The 18,549-nt window shown below is 41.8% G+C and overlaps 1 protein-coding gene across 1 annotated transcript in view; it reads left to right on the top strand.

Annotated features, from left to right (window-relative positions):
- Positions 1-7,090, top strand: part of LOC306714808 (phospholipid-transporting ATPase ABCA1) — a gene marked incomplete at its 5' end in the record, with an annotated part of 123,059 nt that extends 115,969 nt beyond the window's left edge. The window contains one exon of the mRNA XM_079184946.1: positions 4,818-7,090. Coding sequence (XP_079041072.1) covers positions 4,818-4,946 — 129 coding nt within the window. The 3' untranslated portion in view covers positions 4,947-7,090. The remainder of the gene's footprint in view (positions 1-4,817) is intronic.
- Between the last annotated feature and the right edge of the window lie 11,459 nt (positions 7,091-18,549).

The following is an 18,549-nucleotide window of genomic DNA, read 5'->3' as shown; positions in this document are numbered from 1 at the left end:
CCTCAACTGACCGATGTAAGTGAAAGGATGATAGACAGCATATAAATATACAGGCTGAGATGAGATACATGTGTGCTTATTATGGAGAAATTGCATGAAGATGGTAATATGCCCCAGGTCTCCATTCGCTCTGCATCAAATTCACCTATGTCATTTCTGGAGGAGATATACTGTTCCTTTGATCAGTAATCCATATCAATCCGTATCATTCCATTGTTTGTACTATACAAAGCCGGCGATACATTTATTCATCGACCATCTTCATCAGAAACTGCAGCAATATATTATTTACGAAACATGTTAATAAGGCTTTGCCCACACGGAGTCCATGCTTTTGTGTCTTGTACACATGCTTTGCACAGTTGTGGCTATGCATTGGGGACCTGGCAGGCTCTGAACAGAACAAAAGGAGCAACAAACGACCCATGCTCTTGATTATTTCCAAAGGTTTGTTCACAGCAAAGAGTTGGAGACACATTTTCCTTTCCCCAAATGTACTGTAATGTATTATTCTTGATAGAAGAACATCGTCTTTTGCTGATTTCAGCTTGTTCAGTAGCAGGGGATGCTCAATTAGACTACAAATTTCACTTCTGACATGGGCAAAATTTAGACTGTGGAGTCTCCGTGGCCAAGTTCATTGTACCACTGTAATTCTGTGGAGTGCCAGCTCAGTTTAACACATCATTAGGGCAAGTGTCACTGCCTGCAGCATTTTAAGTGCTCTCAGTTAATGCAAGTCTGCTCAGTTCAGGATAAGATTTAAAATCTATCATTGCCCACGCTTTGTCCTCTCCCATTCAGGCTGTCAGACTGACCAATGAGGACTACACTGAGTTTGTGTAGCCAAGCTAGTTCAGCCGCCAGGTCCCAGTATTGATCAAGAATCTGGACTGAGGTCTCTTTTTTTCTTTTTTTAAATATAAAAAGCTCCCGCAGCCAGTTCCTGTTTTTTTTTAAATTTCAGTCCAAGTGCACTATCTAGACCCCCTGATTGGTGAGATAAACTGAACCCTGGCAGGTTACGGGCTGGCTTCACCTTGTGTTTTCCAAATGGCCCCAGGGACCTGATGCAATCAGCCACTCAGAGGCAAGTGTGTCTGGTCTTGCAAGCCCGCCATTAGCTCAGCAGCAGAAGACCAGGTGGGAGATGACCTCTGAGGGGTCCAGACAGTTCTTGGTCCACTCCACCATGGGGGAGGGGGGAGGCTCTCCTCTGATTTAAAAACAAAATTCATCCGTGCAATTATTTGCGCTGTGGCACTGTTGTAGTTCAATCAAATTATGTGATATGAAGAATTCCAGGAATGTTAAGCATTTCATTATCAACTTGATCTCCTTGCGGAGAACCCCAAATTCAATATAAAACCGTCTTTTGTAGCATTATTAAAGTAGAATATGCCCTTCAGGGGGTAATTTGCCCACCACTAAGAAATGAAGAAGGGATTTATTGGATAAGCTAAATGCTTTAACTTATCCCGGTTTGCAGTCAGGTCGGTTTCTTTGTAAGGATTTTTAACAGGACTCTGCGTTTTACTTCAACCTTGTGCAATTTTTTCTTTTAACTTTTTCGTCAACTCGCCCCACATACTGCACTGGTCAATATTTACCAGATAAGAGGTAGTCAATAAATCATACTTTGACCAGGAGGTCACGTTATTAAAACACATAGGGGAGGACTGGAGCACCTGTGGAGACCCAGACTGTCACCTTTCAGCTGGTGATTTATAGAGAGGAGCCTTGACCTATAGTAAAACACAAGACTTGCACTACAATTAATATTGATCCACACAGCCTGCAGCTCGGGCATTAACGCTGATGGCCAAGACAGTGCAGCGCAGATGGAGCATTTAAACGGAAAATGTGACTTTGTAAACTGTCTTTTAGGAGCAGATTGTGTGGTAGGACTGTGGAGTATTTACTGCTTCATGCGTGGACAATGGTCCACATTCAACCTTGCCACCACTGTACCACTGAAGCAGATGACCTTTTAGTTACGTTTTATATGGTATCACTCTTCTCTGTATTCTTATATGGAGCTCAATTTTTATTTAACCTCGATAGTATATTTCTTTACACACTATATGATAATACGACTTTAAAGCAACCTGACCTCGTAAGAAACACTTATACCCTGTATGATGTATGTAGGAATAGCCATATTTCACTCTGCAAGAGCTCCTTTGATATACAGGAGAGGTTTATTGGGTGATTTGCGTCCTTTCCCTCCTCTGTTCTGCCTCAACAGGCATCAAATAAGCAACCAAATGTTCCCTCTGCAATGTAATTAATGCCTGCATCCGTCTGTTATTAAGAAAATGCCACTCAACAGCACTGGTGCATGACGTTCAGGTCATGAGTGGTTGGCTAAATACAGAAAGTGGACATTATGAGGAAAGTCGCAACACAAGGCAAGGAATGAATTAATTATTGCACTTTTTTAAAGCACTTTTTTCAACCCTATTAGGATTCTTACAGAAGCTTAAATACAAACAGTACTTCGGAATTATATTTGCAAAACTATACAGCCTTGACTATGAATGTGAAATGCTTTGCATGCCTCAGCACATCAAGCCAATATCAGCCAGTGGCAGGGTCAGAGGCCAAGAGAGAGAGACGGGTGGAGGCTGTGTTTGTTGCTACTGTCATTCTTATCCTCTAACTCATTCTCCCCTGATAAGATGCCTTGACAACTGTGACCTTGATACATACTGCCGATGCTCCGACATCACGCACACAGAGGCATACTTTAGCCTCAGGCGTTTTGCAGGCATAGCTTGTTCCCCCATTACAAGGTAGTCTGCTGTTTTACTTTTAATGCAACCAACTGGCCAGCAGCTCCACGAGCTTTGAGGTCAAGAAGCTTTACATATGTAGGTACCACATTCCAATTCAGCGGAACAAACGGCATTTGTAATTGTCTGTATTTCGCTAAAGCTTTGGAAGTACAGTACATGAAGTGGCAAAAGGACCATAATCTGTGCATTACGGATTCTGAATGGAAGCACCAAAGTGGATTTCCATGAAATCCCTAGTTTAAACAATCTGTCCCCTTTGTAAAAACTGGGTCGGAATAGTGAGAGAGCAGAATTTGCCACCGCTCGTTACTACCAGCAAGCATCCCTTGAGCAAGGCATTTAACTCCCAACATGCTACAGCTGGGGGGGTTCGAACCCGTTGGCCAGCTCTTCTGTGTGGAGTTTACTCTGAATTGCCGGTAGGTGTGAATGGGAGCGTGAATGGTTGTCTGTCTCTATGTGTCAGCCCTGTGCCCTGCCTTTGCCCTATGTTAGCTGGGATGTGGCTCTGCCCCCGTCCCGTCCCGTCCCGTCCCGACCATGAATAGGATAAGTGGTTACAGATAATGGATGTTTCAGCTGTCTGTTTGGCTTTGTCTGCACTGGGTTGCTTCCAAGAGTGACTTTGGAGTGTTTTCCAGGAAACAACCATGTGTGCTCTGTAAACTTATCCTGGATGGAATCAAATGAAAAAAAAGAGAAACTTACTTCAACTTCAACTTTTCAGCTGTAACAATACTAGAAGCATAAAGTGAAGGCTGTGAGCAGGACTTCATGTCTGAAGGTCAATCCTAAATAGTAAACCTTATTACTGCCATGCACCCAAGATGTACTTTACAAATTACATTATAATAAAACATCTGCCTACAGTACCTTTATTCAGTACATAGATATGCGTTTTATTGTTAGTTTTAGAGCTAAGCTAAGTTAATTGTGTCAGGGCTCAAGGGCCATACTTAATGCACAGACATGAGAGCGAGATGGATCTTATCTAAACAAATACACGTTTCTCAAAATGTCATTCATTTAGCCTACAAGAGCAACGGAAATGCCTCTTGTCCACTTGTTTGCTGCCAAAGATGAGATATTACACAGCAGTGACAACGGCAATACATCAGAGTAATAGGCAAACCTCTTCCTTTGTTCAGAAAACAGCATTTTCTAAGTTTAGACTTTTTTCTCTTTGTCATTAACATTAAAATTTAAGGGAACCGATTCTATGAATTGGCTGATTAAAAACAGAAGCTTCAAAGGCTGACAGGATAGATCTTACCCTGACTTAATTGGCTGAGCCTCTCAAAAACAAAAGCCTGAAAGGACACTATTGTTTATTTCTGTTCATTTATTCTCTTTCACAGGTATTTACTTTCTATCCCATTTAATTTACTGGCTATGTAGCTATGAAGAAGTATTTATTTAGAATTTGTCTGAATGATTTGTTTTCCTGCGTTGAGATCTATTAATTTGCATATCCTTTTTACATTAACACAGCCACTTTTCACATCTTTGAATGAAAAAGCAATGCTCTTATCACTTTTTTACGACCCTTTTTGCTGCTTTATTCCGGCGGGGTAACAATCTTTGTGTAGCTTTATCACAACAGACAGTTAATGCTAAGAGAATAAAAAGCCTGGACTACAGCGGTGTTTACGGCACGATGACACACACACACAGCTTTTTATGAACGCCATAGGATTGATTTCTTCTGACATTAAATGGGTATCACAGAGAGAAGAATGATTGTTTTATTCTCTTTCTCAGCTGGTCAAAGATGTCAAACTGACATTCACTGTGTGAGCCGAGACACTTACTTGATGCTTCATAGCCCTTGTCTGGCAACTCATTCACATGCGCCCCATTGTCTGTGCTGCTATTTCTGTTTGTTTTCCAGGCAGAGGGTGGGGGAGAGCAAAATAAAATGAGATGGGTGGAGAAATGTCCACAGGCCCTTCAGCATTGTGTGTATTCTAAATTCTTTATCTTCCTTTAAGTACCTTCTTCTCCTCGTTGATATTCCAGGTCTTTGTGAACTTTGCGAGGCACCAGCAAGGGGAAGAGGACTCTCAGGCCTACGACAACGCGGTGGACACTTCAGATGAGCTGCCAATGAAGTCTGTGAAGACCTACCAAGAAGCAGAGAAGGTGTAACACCCATTACACACTTTGCGATTACAGGGGGCCGGCAATATACTTTAAACAAGCTTAAATTGGTGTCATCGTCCACAGGCAGAATGATGGGCTCAAACCTTTTGTGCAGCATCGTTAAGTGCACCAATGACTGGTATTGGTCAATGACATCTACTGTAATTGTTTGTGTTGTCTTCCATAACCACCCTAGCCCTAACCATCTCCAACACAACTCATCTAAATCTCGAGTTACAGTGAGTGTACACTGCAAAAAAACTTTCATTCTCTCAGGCATTCTGTATGTCCTTCAAATATTTATCCTCCTGGAGATCAGCTTTTTCTCAGTCAATGCTGTCCCTGCAAAGTCAACACCATAGGCTGTATGGAATATGGATGGAGTGTCCGTAACCCTCACCCATAGGTCTCTGAAGTGCTGTGGGTGACTCAGGCTGTCTCCATCTTGGCAGTGACGACACAGCCTAACTCTACAAATTGGCAAAGAGGTGGATCGTCGGAGGAACTGCGGCGGGTCAGGTGGTGCAGCAGAGAAGTTAGCAGCTCTAGGGAACCGGTAGGGCACCCACCTGTCACTCAAAGCGGCCCCGCCCATCATTTTGTTTAACTTTAAGCCTTAATATAATTTAAACGGGTGAGTTGTATAAAAAGTCAGCCCCCATCTGTTGTCATGAAAATGTGCGATAGAGACCAAAACTGTTTTTGAACCAGGCTGTGAACACAGATTTTGGGAGGGATAATGCTGTCCTCCCAAAATATTGAGAGGGACATAACCCTACCGTTCACATGCAAACCTACATCCTTATATTCATCAACGCCAGTTTGATTTACTTTGAAGTATATTGCTGACCGTAGCAAAGTGGAGGACCAAATGATCTTCTGAAAGCAGCATACTGAAAGCAGCATACTTTGCACAATATTTAGGACACCCCAGGATTGAACTTCACCTTATATTATGTTTGATTTTTGTAGTTTGTAATGATCATATTTTGAAATGTAAAACTGAATAAAAAAGAGGAGCTGGCCTTGATGTTTTAGGTGGGTGTTATCAGGTCAGATATTAGGTCACTTACGCTGATATTTATATAAATCAATAAATATCAACAAGCGACTAATGTATGAATATTTGTCTTAAAACACATTGATCCACAGTTAGTTCGTACCTCGTATTGTGATTTTCTAAAAGGCACTTTAATGATGATTGACTTCTATAAGAAATGAATAAAAACAACTCTGTCTGAGGTGCTGGCTTTGACCAATCGAATGGACCCCCAGTCAGCTGTAGATGGTGTTTAATCAAAGACGTTGAGGTTACAGCAGTGAGACGATGAGTCAACCAGCTGTTACACATGTTGGGTCTGCAAGAAAGACAACACATCCCATGTGTGCACCAACAGATAACTACTGTTCAGAGCCTTTGTAACTGGAGTTACAGTGAATATGTTTTCTCACAATGTGCCTTTTTAAACACCCATGTTTGGAACCCCTTTGACAATCAATGGGCCATAGCAGCATATCTTATTTACAATGTCAAAGGAATACTTCGTCCCTTTGTGGGTGAAGTGTTCCTTTCAGATGTGCAAAATGGATTTGATATTGACGCCCCATTAAGTTCCTGTTGCTACTTCTATCATGTTTACCATTTAGATAAATGCAGTTTAAAATGATAATGTTCTTAAACTGTAATATGGAATTTATGTCATATATGTTTTAAATAAATTATACAACTTATCTATAATATGTACAGATATTGCATTGTACACTTTAGACAACCAAAATGTATCACTGTTAACTGGTCTGTACTGCTTATCTCAGGCGAAATAAAATGTTAAGTAATGTTTTATGTGCAATGTCGACTCAGGAATATCTACATTTAAATCTATAGTCCATAGCCACATTCTTCTCAACATTATCTTCTCTACTGTACAACATTGAGCGACTGTAAGTGGCCTTACGATTACAAACCTGATGCTGCTTACGTTGCTTGGCACTTAGTTCAGAATGTAAATACGTCCTCACTTTACCCTTCACAGGCACTGAGAGCTTGACATCATTTTTCATGCTGTGCTCAAATGACTGTCATGCCCGTTGCAAAGAATAATGAATCCTATCTACACCGAGTCCTGCCAAGACAAATTATTAAACATTTGCACAAATTGTAATGTGACTCCGACTTTAATTTCTGCACATTGCTCTATTTGTACACTGATTAATCGGATCCCAGTTAGAAAGTGTCTTTAGTTGAACTTTCTACACGCGGTTTTCATTGTTCACTCCTTCATGTCTTTCAATTTGACTGTGGCGTTAAGTGGCAGGCTCACATTTATTGAGTCTCTCATACGTCCATCCTTTAACTGAGACCATGGGATGCCAGGATACCGATTGCACCAGAGTGGGTAAGGCATTTTATTTCACATTTCGTGGGGTGGGAGAGACATTTGGTCTGCAAGAATGCCTGAGAATGAATTCATTTTCTTGTCAAACTATCACACAGACACTTTTAGTATGTTTAGTTTTCTTTGTGTTCCTTTTTATTCTAGCAAATTCAAAGCTAGCGTGCCTTAAGGTTAAACCAATTGTTTTCTCGATTTTATTTCTATATCACAAAACAAATGTAGCTCTTGTTTTGGAACAGCCTTCCAATAATTCATGAAGACGTTTCATATTTCTGTAATTTTAAAAACATTTCCGATACTGATTTCCTGCTTTTTCCCATCTGGATTAGACAGTCAAAGCTCGCCTGATCTAAGTGTCTGCTCTACTTTTCCATCTGAATTATACCGATACATGCACGTGTATTTTCTCTTCCCTCTCAGCTGCGAATGTGTTTGTTTTTGCTTGGGAGTGGCAGTCAGATGGGAACGAGGATAGCCTGTGATCCTCTGTAAGTCTTTCACCTGGCTGTAAGTATTTACTCTCCATCTCCTTGGCCTGCAGACACATCTGAAGAAATCCACGATGATCATTTATTTTGGTACGTACGTGTCATGTTGGTTTCTTCAACTTTTAAAGACATACTCAGTTGTGTCATGATGTGCAAGATGTATATAAAGACACTTAATTACATATGCAATAGGCAATATATACAATATAATAAAATGGATCTGGATCTAGAGCTGGATTTCACGGGTCATTAACTGCCTATAAGAATTGGCAAATCCTCTGATTGTTCATGTGAGCTTTAATGACTCTTAATATGTGGCTTCCTCAAATCCACCACTCATACATCCCACATACAGTACGAAGGCTTAATCTTGGGAAACTGTTGCATTCACTTGAGTTAATGTTCGGGCTTTCTGCATCTATCGCCACCTCTTTTCTCTCTCTCTGCTCATTAGAGAGCCAAGCTCCGGGGCACACTGCCAGAGGCAATCAGTCAGGTGGGAACTTCACAGAGGCGATAAAACTCGTGTCTTAAGGTAAGATTACTTGTCACGTTCCACCATTATTCCCTCGCACTTCTCGTCCAAGTGTAATACTGCGGAAGGTTTATGAGCAGAGGTCACATTGCAGAGCAGGAGTGTTGGCTGTTAATTCATTTGAGCCATTGATTCTCTGAATGTTTCTTTCGTCTGTATATTTAGATTTGCAGCGCCCGGACCTGTTTTTGTTTGTTTTTTTCATTCAGAGCATTGGTGGCCTTTCATTAAATGTGTATGTAGTTGTCCTTGGTGTCCATGGTGACCATTTTCAAAAGAAAATTCACTCTTTTGGTGCAGAAGTAATTTTTGATTTGCTATGAAATGATAAGAGAGTGGAAAAATACACCCAGAATGAGACATGAAAGGTATTTTACATTTCAGCAAATTGAATGCTGCAGCAATATTTGTTGGAGTGAAGTTTGTCATGGATACGTTGGCAGTGTATCCTCATTTTTCCTCAAATGATTTGACTTTGATTTTGTTTAGTTCGCAAACCCCCACTTATTACACCGATAATATGATTTTTATAGCTCGTTCTGTACATAATAATCTTTCCCATGGCTCGACAGCTTGCCAATCTCGGTGTCAAGTTACAAGAATACAATGAAAGGCGTTGTCAGCCGGAATGGGAAGATTACAGGAGTTAGAGGAGATGATCTGTGATCAATGATCTGCTCGACAGGCGAGCTTTACAGAAAGCTCCTGCCACCCTCACAGACTGTAATCACCCTCTGTACTCCGGGGTTGCTGTTCTTGCTTCAGGCTTCCTGTGATATAGGCTGCCTGTTTATCTCACTGCAGACTCTTCAGAGCAACTTGTTACTTTCTGTCTGTCTGGAGGGATTTTTCTTCTCTTATATTTTTTTAGTGATTGTGTTTTCATGTGGCTTTCATTACTTTTCTCTGGCGTAGTCTTTGAGCTAATTGTAAACCGTGACGTCACTAGAAAGATCCATCCATTCATTGATGTAGGTCGTAAATCTTTCATCATCTTTTTATCTTGGAAGATGTTAAAATGCTTGTTTTTCAGTTGGAATATGGAGACCTCAAATTTTCAATATTAAACGAAGAAATTAGATAATATGAAATAGCAAATAGTGACAGCCAAAATATATCAATATAGACGTGAACAAATCAATGCTTTTAAAACCCAACTCTATTTTAAACTTTTCATATTAAAAAGTCAGATTTTTTAAATTATTATTTCACATCATCATTTTCCCTGATAACCTTTTCGTATCATAATGTAAACAGTATTCATCTATCAATCATGACAAACGGTACAGAGACAGTTATTGTCAGTCTGCTCCTTCAGACCAAAGCTAATCACAGAGAAATCATTCAGGATTCATCAAGAAAATTCATCAAGACATTTCTGAAAAACACATAGACTCTCAAACTGGCAGTCCTTGAACTTTATTGCATTTGCAATCATTTAAAGAAAACATGTCGTCGATTCCATAATTGAAAGGTCTCCACAGTGCGAGCAGGAGGCTGATAATCTTTCAACGGGCCTCGTGCCTTCAAGGTGTTCGGGTGCGTTAGTCGTGGCTTTCAATATCAACCGAGCTGATGTTGTTGGAGAGAATCTGGCAAATGCTTAACAGCTCTCTAATTTAGCGAAACTGAAAATCGGGTTTGACTCAGACTTTTAAAGTAGGAGACTCAGAAGATTTCTTTTTGTAATATGTCTACTGAATGAAAGCATAAGACACATACAATATTCACATGGCCTGTGGCTATAACGATGTGCTGCCTGAAGCTGTTCATAACTTTAAAGAAAGAAGTTGACGTTTGGGAATAGCTACCGCAAGTTCCCCAAATCTGAGTTTGCCCTTTTAAAGCCTTTGTTGTGATCAGGAGACCTAATTATGGCTCTGAGTTGTTGTGTTATTCTTTTGTGTGGCTTTGAACTTACTTTAAGCATTTGTTTGATGTTTTATTATGTATTTGCTTTTTTTTTTTTGGTCTTGATAAAAGTACGTCTTCTGCTGAAGGCCTCTTCAAACAAAGTGAATTAGTAAATGACGGCCTTATGAAATCTCTTAACATTGTGATATTCTCATGTGAATTTGACGTTTTTCTTATACAAATTTCTATTTCATTATTATAATTATTTCAGGTTGAAGCACAAATCGACATCTGTGTTTTTGAGCTTTAAAGAAACCGCTAAAGGTTGTTGGGGGGGGGGCTGGTTGGAGCACCCTCAAATGTGATCAAAAAGTTGTTCCTCCAAAATGTAAATGAGCAAAAAGACCAAAAAAAAATATCAACGCTTACTTCCCTGCAGTCAGTTTCGGTAGAACACGATCACTCTACCTTCATCCATTGCCTATCTGCCATCAGATAGTATTTGAGAAATGAAAAGAATCGATCAAAGTAGAGAAAAGTGAAAACAGTTCAGTAACACCCGGAGAAGACATTTTGACATGTCACAGTAGGAACAGCACAGGCGTAAATAATAAGATTGATGATTCCTGAATTTTCATTTAGCTGCTTCAGTTTCAGGGTCCTATCATGTATGCTGGCTCACTGTCACCCCGTCATGACTTACTGGGACACTTGTATTGGGAAGCCATCGTTCATGTTATCAGTAACACTTCTGCTTTACCCACTGTGAGTGCTGAGCCAGCAAGCATCTAAATAAGAACTACTAACGGCTCCCCGTGAATGGTGTTGCATGCCGTCCCTCAAAGCCGAATCAATGTGAGTGCAAAGCTGTTTTTATGATAATTGCTTCAAGGAAAGCAGGCTTGTTATACTCAGAATTGGGCATACATAACTCACGAGTAGGTCATTCTCATGATGCCCAATGTTTAGAAATCAGGCCTGTGTGTTTGGCATGTAGCATGGCCGACGCCCAATGTGAATGAACAAGTCAAATGTGTTTTCTGTGGATATGAATGTCAGCAGCGTCTTGCAGACAAAAGGAAAAGGGGAAAATAAATGCTGCCTGAACTTTGGCCGTTTTCTGCACCCTGCGTTTCACACGGGGCGGCTCCCAATGTGTGCTGCTGTGTGAAACATCACGTCGGCTTTTGTTGCCTCGTGGAAAAAGCCTCTCCTCTCCTCCTGCAGTTAATTACCTTTGTGGACATTTTTATGCATACGTGTCACGCGGAACTCTCCGTCTCGCCTCCTGGTTTGATTTAAAGGGACGGAAATACCATCTCCTCTTTTTTTTTCCCTCCTCACTGTCCTTTTTTTCTCCCGGTTTAAGATAGGAAATAACTGCTTCCAAAAATAATATTTCACAGCCTCTCTTTTATGGCAGCCATTATAGTTTTTGTTACTGATATTTCTGTTTTATTAAGTTCGTGGCATTTGTTTAATTCCCATGCTCCCCTCTGATGTGTTGTAGAGGCAGCGAGGCTCACACTGAGTGCGTCTGTAATTTGTATGCAGCGCTGCTTTGGACTATTTTGAGCTTCATACTGTCTATTACAATATGTGGCTGACTGACCTCTGTGGAAGCTGGTACTGAGGTACCACGGGGGTTGTGATGACACATTCTGTGACAGGGTTCAGCTTAATCAAATCTCTAATCTTCCAACAAGGCAAGACTGCGTCAGGAATAGCCATGATGACCCGAGTATTGTCGCACTTTTAGTCCTGGGCTATTTAAGTTCCACCAGATGCCTTTTTCTCCAAAGCCACCCACCTCTCCGGGGGCTTCATGCTGAGGGATGATGAGGGTTCAAGCTCGCTGTGTGGGCCTCGACTCCCTTTTGATTGGTGTTCATTTAAGATCTCCCGCAGCGGTGAACGCTTCAACACCGCTGCAAAGTCAGAGACATTTCTCAGAACCCTTCCGGCGATTCTTTTCCTGCCCAAGTGCCGCCTCCGAAGTGCTGCTTGTCTTTGAAGGTGGGGTTTGCTGTCGGGGCAGCATCAGGTATGGATTGTCTGGTGAGCTGACTGATTACGGCCATTTTAATTATTCAGCTTTCTTTAAGTCTCCTTTGCAATCAATGGTGAATTGCTTTCCTTCCCAAGTCATTATATCATGTCTCCTTTTGGACTTGCTTAACTTATGCAAATTGCAATTGTCTTTTCTTGTGGGAGGTGTGTGTGGGGGGGGGATTTGATTATTGCACCTCCACAATTACTTCAATGGACAATGAGTCATCGACACACATCTTGAGGACAAACCTGATCAGCAGATGATTCAGGCCAAGTACTTAACTAATTGTTTGCAACAACTAATACCCAGTAAATAGGATTCAGGAATGTTTTCCCTGCTGTAGCTGTTCCCCCAACATACGCATGCATCATACATACAGTATACAAGCACAAGTGAATGTTTAAGGCCATGCTTTTACAATACAAGCTTGTTGCTTTCATATACATCTGATGTGTCTAAGATTAGTTGTTTGTAAAAGCTTTTTCTGTTATTAATAAAACACTGTTGCGGATGACATCCTCATCTTATTCTCAGTTGCAAGTTACGTTGTTATGATACAGGACTAGGACTGAGTAAGCTGTTTGTTTTATTGGTTTATTTGGTAGGGACAGTGCAGATTAATAAAACATCACTGTAAATGAGCCCCGAGTTAGCCAAGACGCTATTTCTCATCTGTAGTCCCTGGGCAGATGTTACAAAGTCACCCTAAAAAAAAACTGAATATAAGATTCAAATTACAAAGTTATGGATCGTTTATCCTTTCTAAGCATGCAGACGTAATAAAAGAAGAGAGAATATTAATATCAGTAGAAACATAATTCAGGGACACCCTTGTACTACATTGTCAAGAAATATTAAGACACACAATTCACAGAGGCTCATAAAGCAAATAAATGAGGGATAATTATGTTAAACAGAAACGTGGACTAAAGATAAGACTGCTGCATTGTTAGACACTTAATAGACAAACAGAGCAGAAGCTCAAAACATCAAAGAGAGTAAGTAAGGAGTATAAATCAGGCTGACATAACAGAACAGCAGTAACAGACATGCATGCAGGTAGACGAGGGTCGACTGGCGACGGCTAGACAGACAGACAGGTGGCTGCGAACCGACTGAGGGAAGTTCAGCACGGACAGATTGAGGACAGTAAGGTGAGCTTTAAATGACCTGTATGTGTCCAGGTCTCTAATGGTCACTGGGATGGAGTTCCATTCTAGTGCACTTTTTACAGAATAGACTGACTGAAAGCAATTTTCCTGAGTGGGATAATGCAGTCCCCTCTTGCTGACCCCACTCATGCTACTAATTGGCAACAGCAGAAATGTAACGCCTCCCAGATTACATTTGTGTCGACACAACGAGGAAACATTTCATTGAAGGAATCTGTAACTTATATTTCAGTAGTTTTTCCAATGCAATGATGTTTTAATGTTTTTTTTAATTTTATTTAGGTCAGTCAAGGTTAGAGAAATAGGGTTGTCTTAGTTAAATATTGTTACATTCTTTTATTTTTTTCAATGCACGATGCCACTAGGGCTCAGCAACAAAGCTTTTTTTTGTGCTGGAAGAGTCGTAACAGCCGTGTCCCTGTTTGTTTTTTCCCCCAGAATGCTCTATCATGTAGTTGGGTGTGTTTTATCGTTTTGTCTTGTCCACTATAAAGGGTGCCTTCAAATCTCGGTAGTGGTCTAGACTTTGTATGTAATCTTGTCTGGAAAGTGATGCACTCTCTTGAAAGGGTACCAGTGATCTCGTTGACAATGGAGGTGAAATAACGAGCAGGCTCCCACCGCCTTTCGCCACTTCAAATCCTCACCATCTAATGGGTTGGTGAAGAGGCTCGGTTTGCCAACAAGGTTGCAGAAGTCTGGGGAAGGGGAGTAAAAGAGAGGGGAAAGAAAACTGAAGGAGAGTTCACGGCCCAGACGTTCTCATGCCCGGCTGTTTCTCTTCTCTCTCCTCCCAACGCCTCCCAGCGATTTCCAATCTGTTTTTGCAGCCGAGCATCCTACTCCACTCCCAGTGTTTATCTGACATCATGAAGGGTTTCGGCTTCCCCCGAATCCGATGACAGCCCGAACCCTTCAGTGTGCACACACGAGCCAACTCGGCAGATGACAAAGCGCTGCTGAGCCTGTCGGCAGAACCACGCGGCTCCCAGCATGCTTTGCCCCCAGCACGTCACCTACCTGGTCTGGCACAGACTCAGCCTCGGAGACCACCTCATTATTCACTTTGACAGGGTTGTATGACCCAGCAGCTACGCCCGGACTTGTTCTGGGAGCATGAGCAGATGCTTGATTCTGTGGCTGCTGCTCAGTTATTGAACTGCAAACTGACTCAGGAAGCATCTTCCACCAAACTTCTATCTTAAATAAACTGAGAGACAAATTAGCTGGTTGGGGTTGTGATCTGTGTTTGTTTGAACGGAGTCTTAGCCGATGGGATAACACAATAGTCGAGCCAGAATTCAATACCGGGAGAAAGAAACCCACAAAGCTTTATTGCCAATTGAATTGTTATGCAGTGCATGGTTATGAGGTAAAAAAGAAAGCCAGGAAAGAACCTATTAATGCACCACACACATCTGCCTGCAGGTGCATACTGATCAGCAAAGCGTCATTGAGCTCAGGATGATTCACCCAGGCTTTTATTTTGATGGAGCGATTCAGGGCCGCACTTGAAGTGCCACCTTGGTCTCCCTTTGGTCGCCAGTCCCCTCATGAAACACCGGGGGGGGATTTTTGTTGTATATATAGTTTCTCCTCCCTTAAATCCAATGAGTTTTGACCTTACCGTCGTCGGAATACAAAGTAAGCTAGAAAGAGGGCCCCTGTTTAAAGCCATATCGGAATGGGGTGCCACAGCTTGGAAACAAACAGTATCAGCACCCTGCACTCTCACAGATAAGCAGCGTCGGCTAAAAAAGAAAGAGATACATATGTTTACCATCACTATGCTTCGCTGCATCAGGGAAAAAAAATTAAGGTCACACGAAATGGCTGACCTTGAAAATGCTGCAGCAGCTGGACACAAACTCCTTCAAATGATCCTCATGTTCTTATGAAAGGCAGAGGCCAGCATTGCTGTTTTGATAAAAAAACACATCAAGACATTTGAGTGTAGTTTGTCATAAAGAAATCATTCCATTGTTTTTGCTGGATCAAAAGCCCAATGCTACTTTAGTGGTCACCTCTGAAGGATACGTAGTTTGTTTATAAGACAAATAAAGAAGTCATGATGGTAAGTCTGCCATGCTTGTGATATGCTTGTCATATGTCGATGGTCTTTTTATACCTCTTGTATAAGTATAGGCCTTTGTTTCAATATAAACTTGGATGTAGCAGTAACTTAGTGAGCAAACTTGGATTCTTATCTCAATTCCATCCCAAAATCAGTTGAATAGGACTACATTTTACATTGCCACGCCAACACCTTTCTTGCTCTGCGTCAAACAGGAAAGAGGAAGTAATCAAGCTGGACTTATGTGTCGCATTTCACGCTGGTTCCCTCCTGATGGGCACCTCTACAGAGCAAGAGTATAATTTGTTAGTTACGTTCGCCGTTTTACTAAATGCATAAGTATCATTGTAGCTGCCTTGTCCTTTGTACCACAGGGCAACGTTCATTTCGTGTACTCGGATGAGCTGTTGGCAGCGTTGAATGGTATTCAGAGCAACAAGTGTCATTGTGGTGGGTCCATGAGCAAAGCAGGACGTCTTTTTGACGTGTGTGCAGCTTGCGTCGGGGTCTGTTCATGCATGTATGGGCGAGAGGGAACAATGTCCTACTGTGTGTGTGTGTGTGTGTGTGTGTGTGTGTGTGTGTGTGTGTGTGTGAGTGTGTGTGTTTACAGTGCCAGTAAAAGGCCAGTCCAATCGATCAGCAGGGGCTTAACAGCTTTAGTCAAAGAGCACATTTCGGCTTGCTGCTCTACGCTCTGTGGGCTTCCTGTGCCGTGGTTGTTCTATTGGTGAATTCAAATGTCCAGACTCGGGATGCGCAGACTGAGCCCTGGTGGACTCAGATTTTAGGGAGTCTGACAATGACTGAAGTGCTCGTTGTGAATACGTTAGTTTGCACGGATGCAGGGCTGCTCAGGGAGGCTGAAAGGGACAAGTGCTGCCTTGATGAAGGTGAAAAGGAGTTAAAGGATTTTCTCTCTGTGGTCCTTGCGTTTCATGATAGATACAGAGTTAAAATTCACATATTTGAATACAAGAGTTAAACAAAGCTGTCAAAGGCAACATTAATGATTGCATTTATAGCAACTTCCCACATATTTTGATTGTGAACTCGACAGACCAACACCAGATGGACTCTATAACCTCCCTGCTGTAGGGATTTTGTATTTTTGCAGAGGATTGTGGATTATTGCAAACACAAACCTGCCAATAAGCTCTGTGGCAAACACAAGTTTATGATACCCACACGTTTTGTTCAGCAAGATAATCTTCACATATGAACGACCCCTTTTATGATTTCTGAAGCGTGATTGCAATTGGCAGAAGTAAAAAGTTAACTTTAGGCCTTACTGAGACCCAAGCTGCTGCGGTAAGGACTCAGCCTTAATAGTACAAGCTTTGCAGTACCTAGTCAGCTACCAGGGCGCCCCTATACCTGATGTCTTTTATGATCATATCAGCAGAGCAGTGAGCTGTGAGAAATCTCGCTTGTACGGAGTACAGGCTGGCAGTCTCTGGAAGTCCGCACAGAGCCCACACCAAATATTCGCATGAGAGCCCTTGCAGACTAAATGCATTTTGGCAAAGGCCTGCCCTAACCCCTCTGCAAAGCCCTCAAGTCTGGGCAAGTGTGGACTTTTGGATTCAGCACGTCTTCTTTCTTCACCCCCTCGAGTTGTCTTACTGCATCTGAAGCCTGTAAGGAAACAAGTGGCCTGAAGTTAGAGATGCACGGCTCGAGTGTGGAAACTTCAGCTCCGTGGCCCAAATCCCAGCGTTAGTGACGTGTGGCGAGCTTAATGTTGTTATTGTTGACACCTTGTGCTTGAGTGACCGATTTTATTTATATAAGATTGTGATGTATTTTGATGGCATCGTCCTACATGCTGTCTTGAATGAAATGAAATCTCGTGAACTCTTTTAGTGTGTTGAGGGCCAGCGGGTTGAATTTTTGCAACAAAAATACTTTCTTCTTTCTAATGTAGGTGAGCTAGAAACGTAATTAGCAACAAACTGCTTCCCAGTTGTTCCCAGCAATTGATTGCGTCGCAGAGTCGGGTCATTCGTTATCAACCGAAACCACATTTTTGGAGTCATTCCCCGAGTGTTACAACCTGCACATTGTTCTTATCTTAACCTCGCTGTTAGACAGTTAATCAAACCACTTTACTTATCAAATGGATCAGCTAAAACCAAGCACAATGGCTCACGGCTCTGAGGGGACGAGACCTCTGTTAACGCCTGCGTGTGTCTGGTCTCAGTCTCGCTGCTGGTTGTTTGTGTTTGCAGCAGCTTTGATTACCCTGCTCGAGCCCACTCGGCGTCCCAAATCACTGGAATATATTATTGACAGTGAGGAGGAGGCGAAGCTCCTCTGCGTGGAGTTGTCTCTGAGGACAGGGCTCACTGAAGAGGACTATGTACTGTTGATACTGGGGTCTAAAAATAAACACGCTGGTGGCATCATGAGGCGCAAGTCAACGTCAATGGCAACCTGACTTCTCATTAAATGGCTCGACCAATCCACGTCCGCCGACACTAAATGAACAGTGTAAATGTCAATTTTCTGTTTTTTTAATTTGGAAATGTGTTATCAGGGTATGTTTTGCAGATAATTAAATATGAGTTTTGTAAATAAAGGAAGCCTATTCAGGGAATTGGAACAGCTCTGCCAGCCAGGATGTTAAAAAAACAAACATATTTCTTGCAAAAAAGAACAAAAGGAATAGACAGTTAAGGAAGCTTCTTTTTTTTGCTATTTCAGTGGAAAAAAAAGAGTACCCGTTTGCACAAATGTATGTGTATTTGCTATCTTCATACCGTCCACAATGTGAAAGCAGCAGTCAACGTATAAGAGGAGACAGATGAGGCTCATTAGAGGATACATATAGATGAAAAATAGGACTGGCAAAGTAAAAGCCTCTTGAGAGCAGGAAGTCAGTCAGCATAGTTCAATCTGACCGGCGGAGTCATTACGACCGGCCGCAATGGGCCTGAAATCCTGCTTCACTAGACAGAGACGTTTTTATTTTGTTTATTATGATTTCAGGGAAAAGAAAAATCGCATTACAGGGAATTCATTTTCCAGGACATTT

This window comes from Pholis gunnellus, assembly GCF_910591455.1.
Source record: "Pholis gunnellus genome assembly, chromosome: 23".
Classification (NCBI taxonomy): domain Eukaryota; kingdom Metazoa; phylum Chordata; class Actinopteri; order Perciformes; family Pholidae; genus Pholis; species Pholis gunnellus.
The sequence above is the reverse complement of the archived record's forward strand: the minus strand, read 5'-3'. Positions and strand labels throughout refer to the sequence as shown.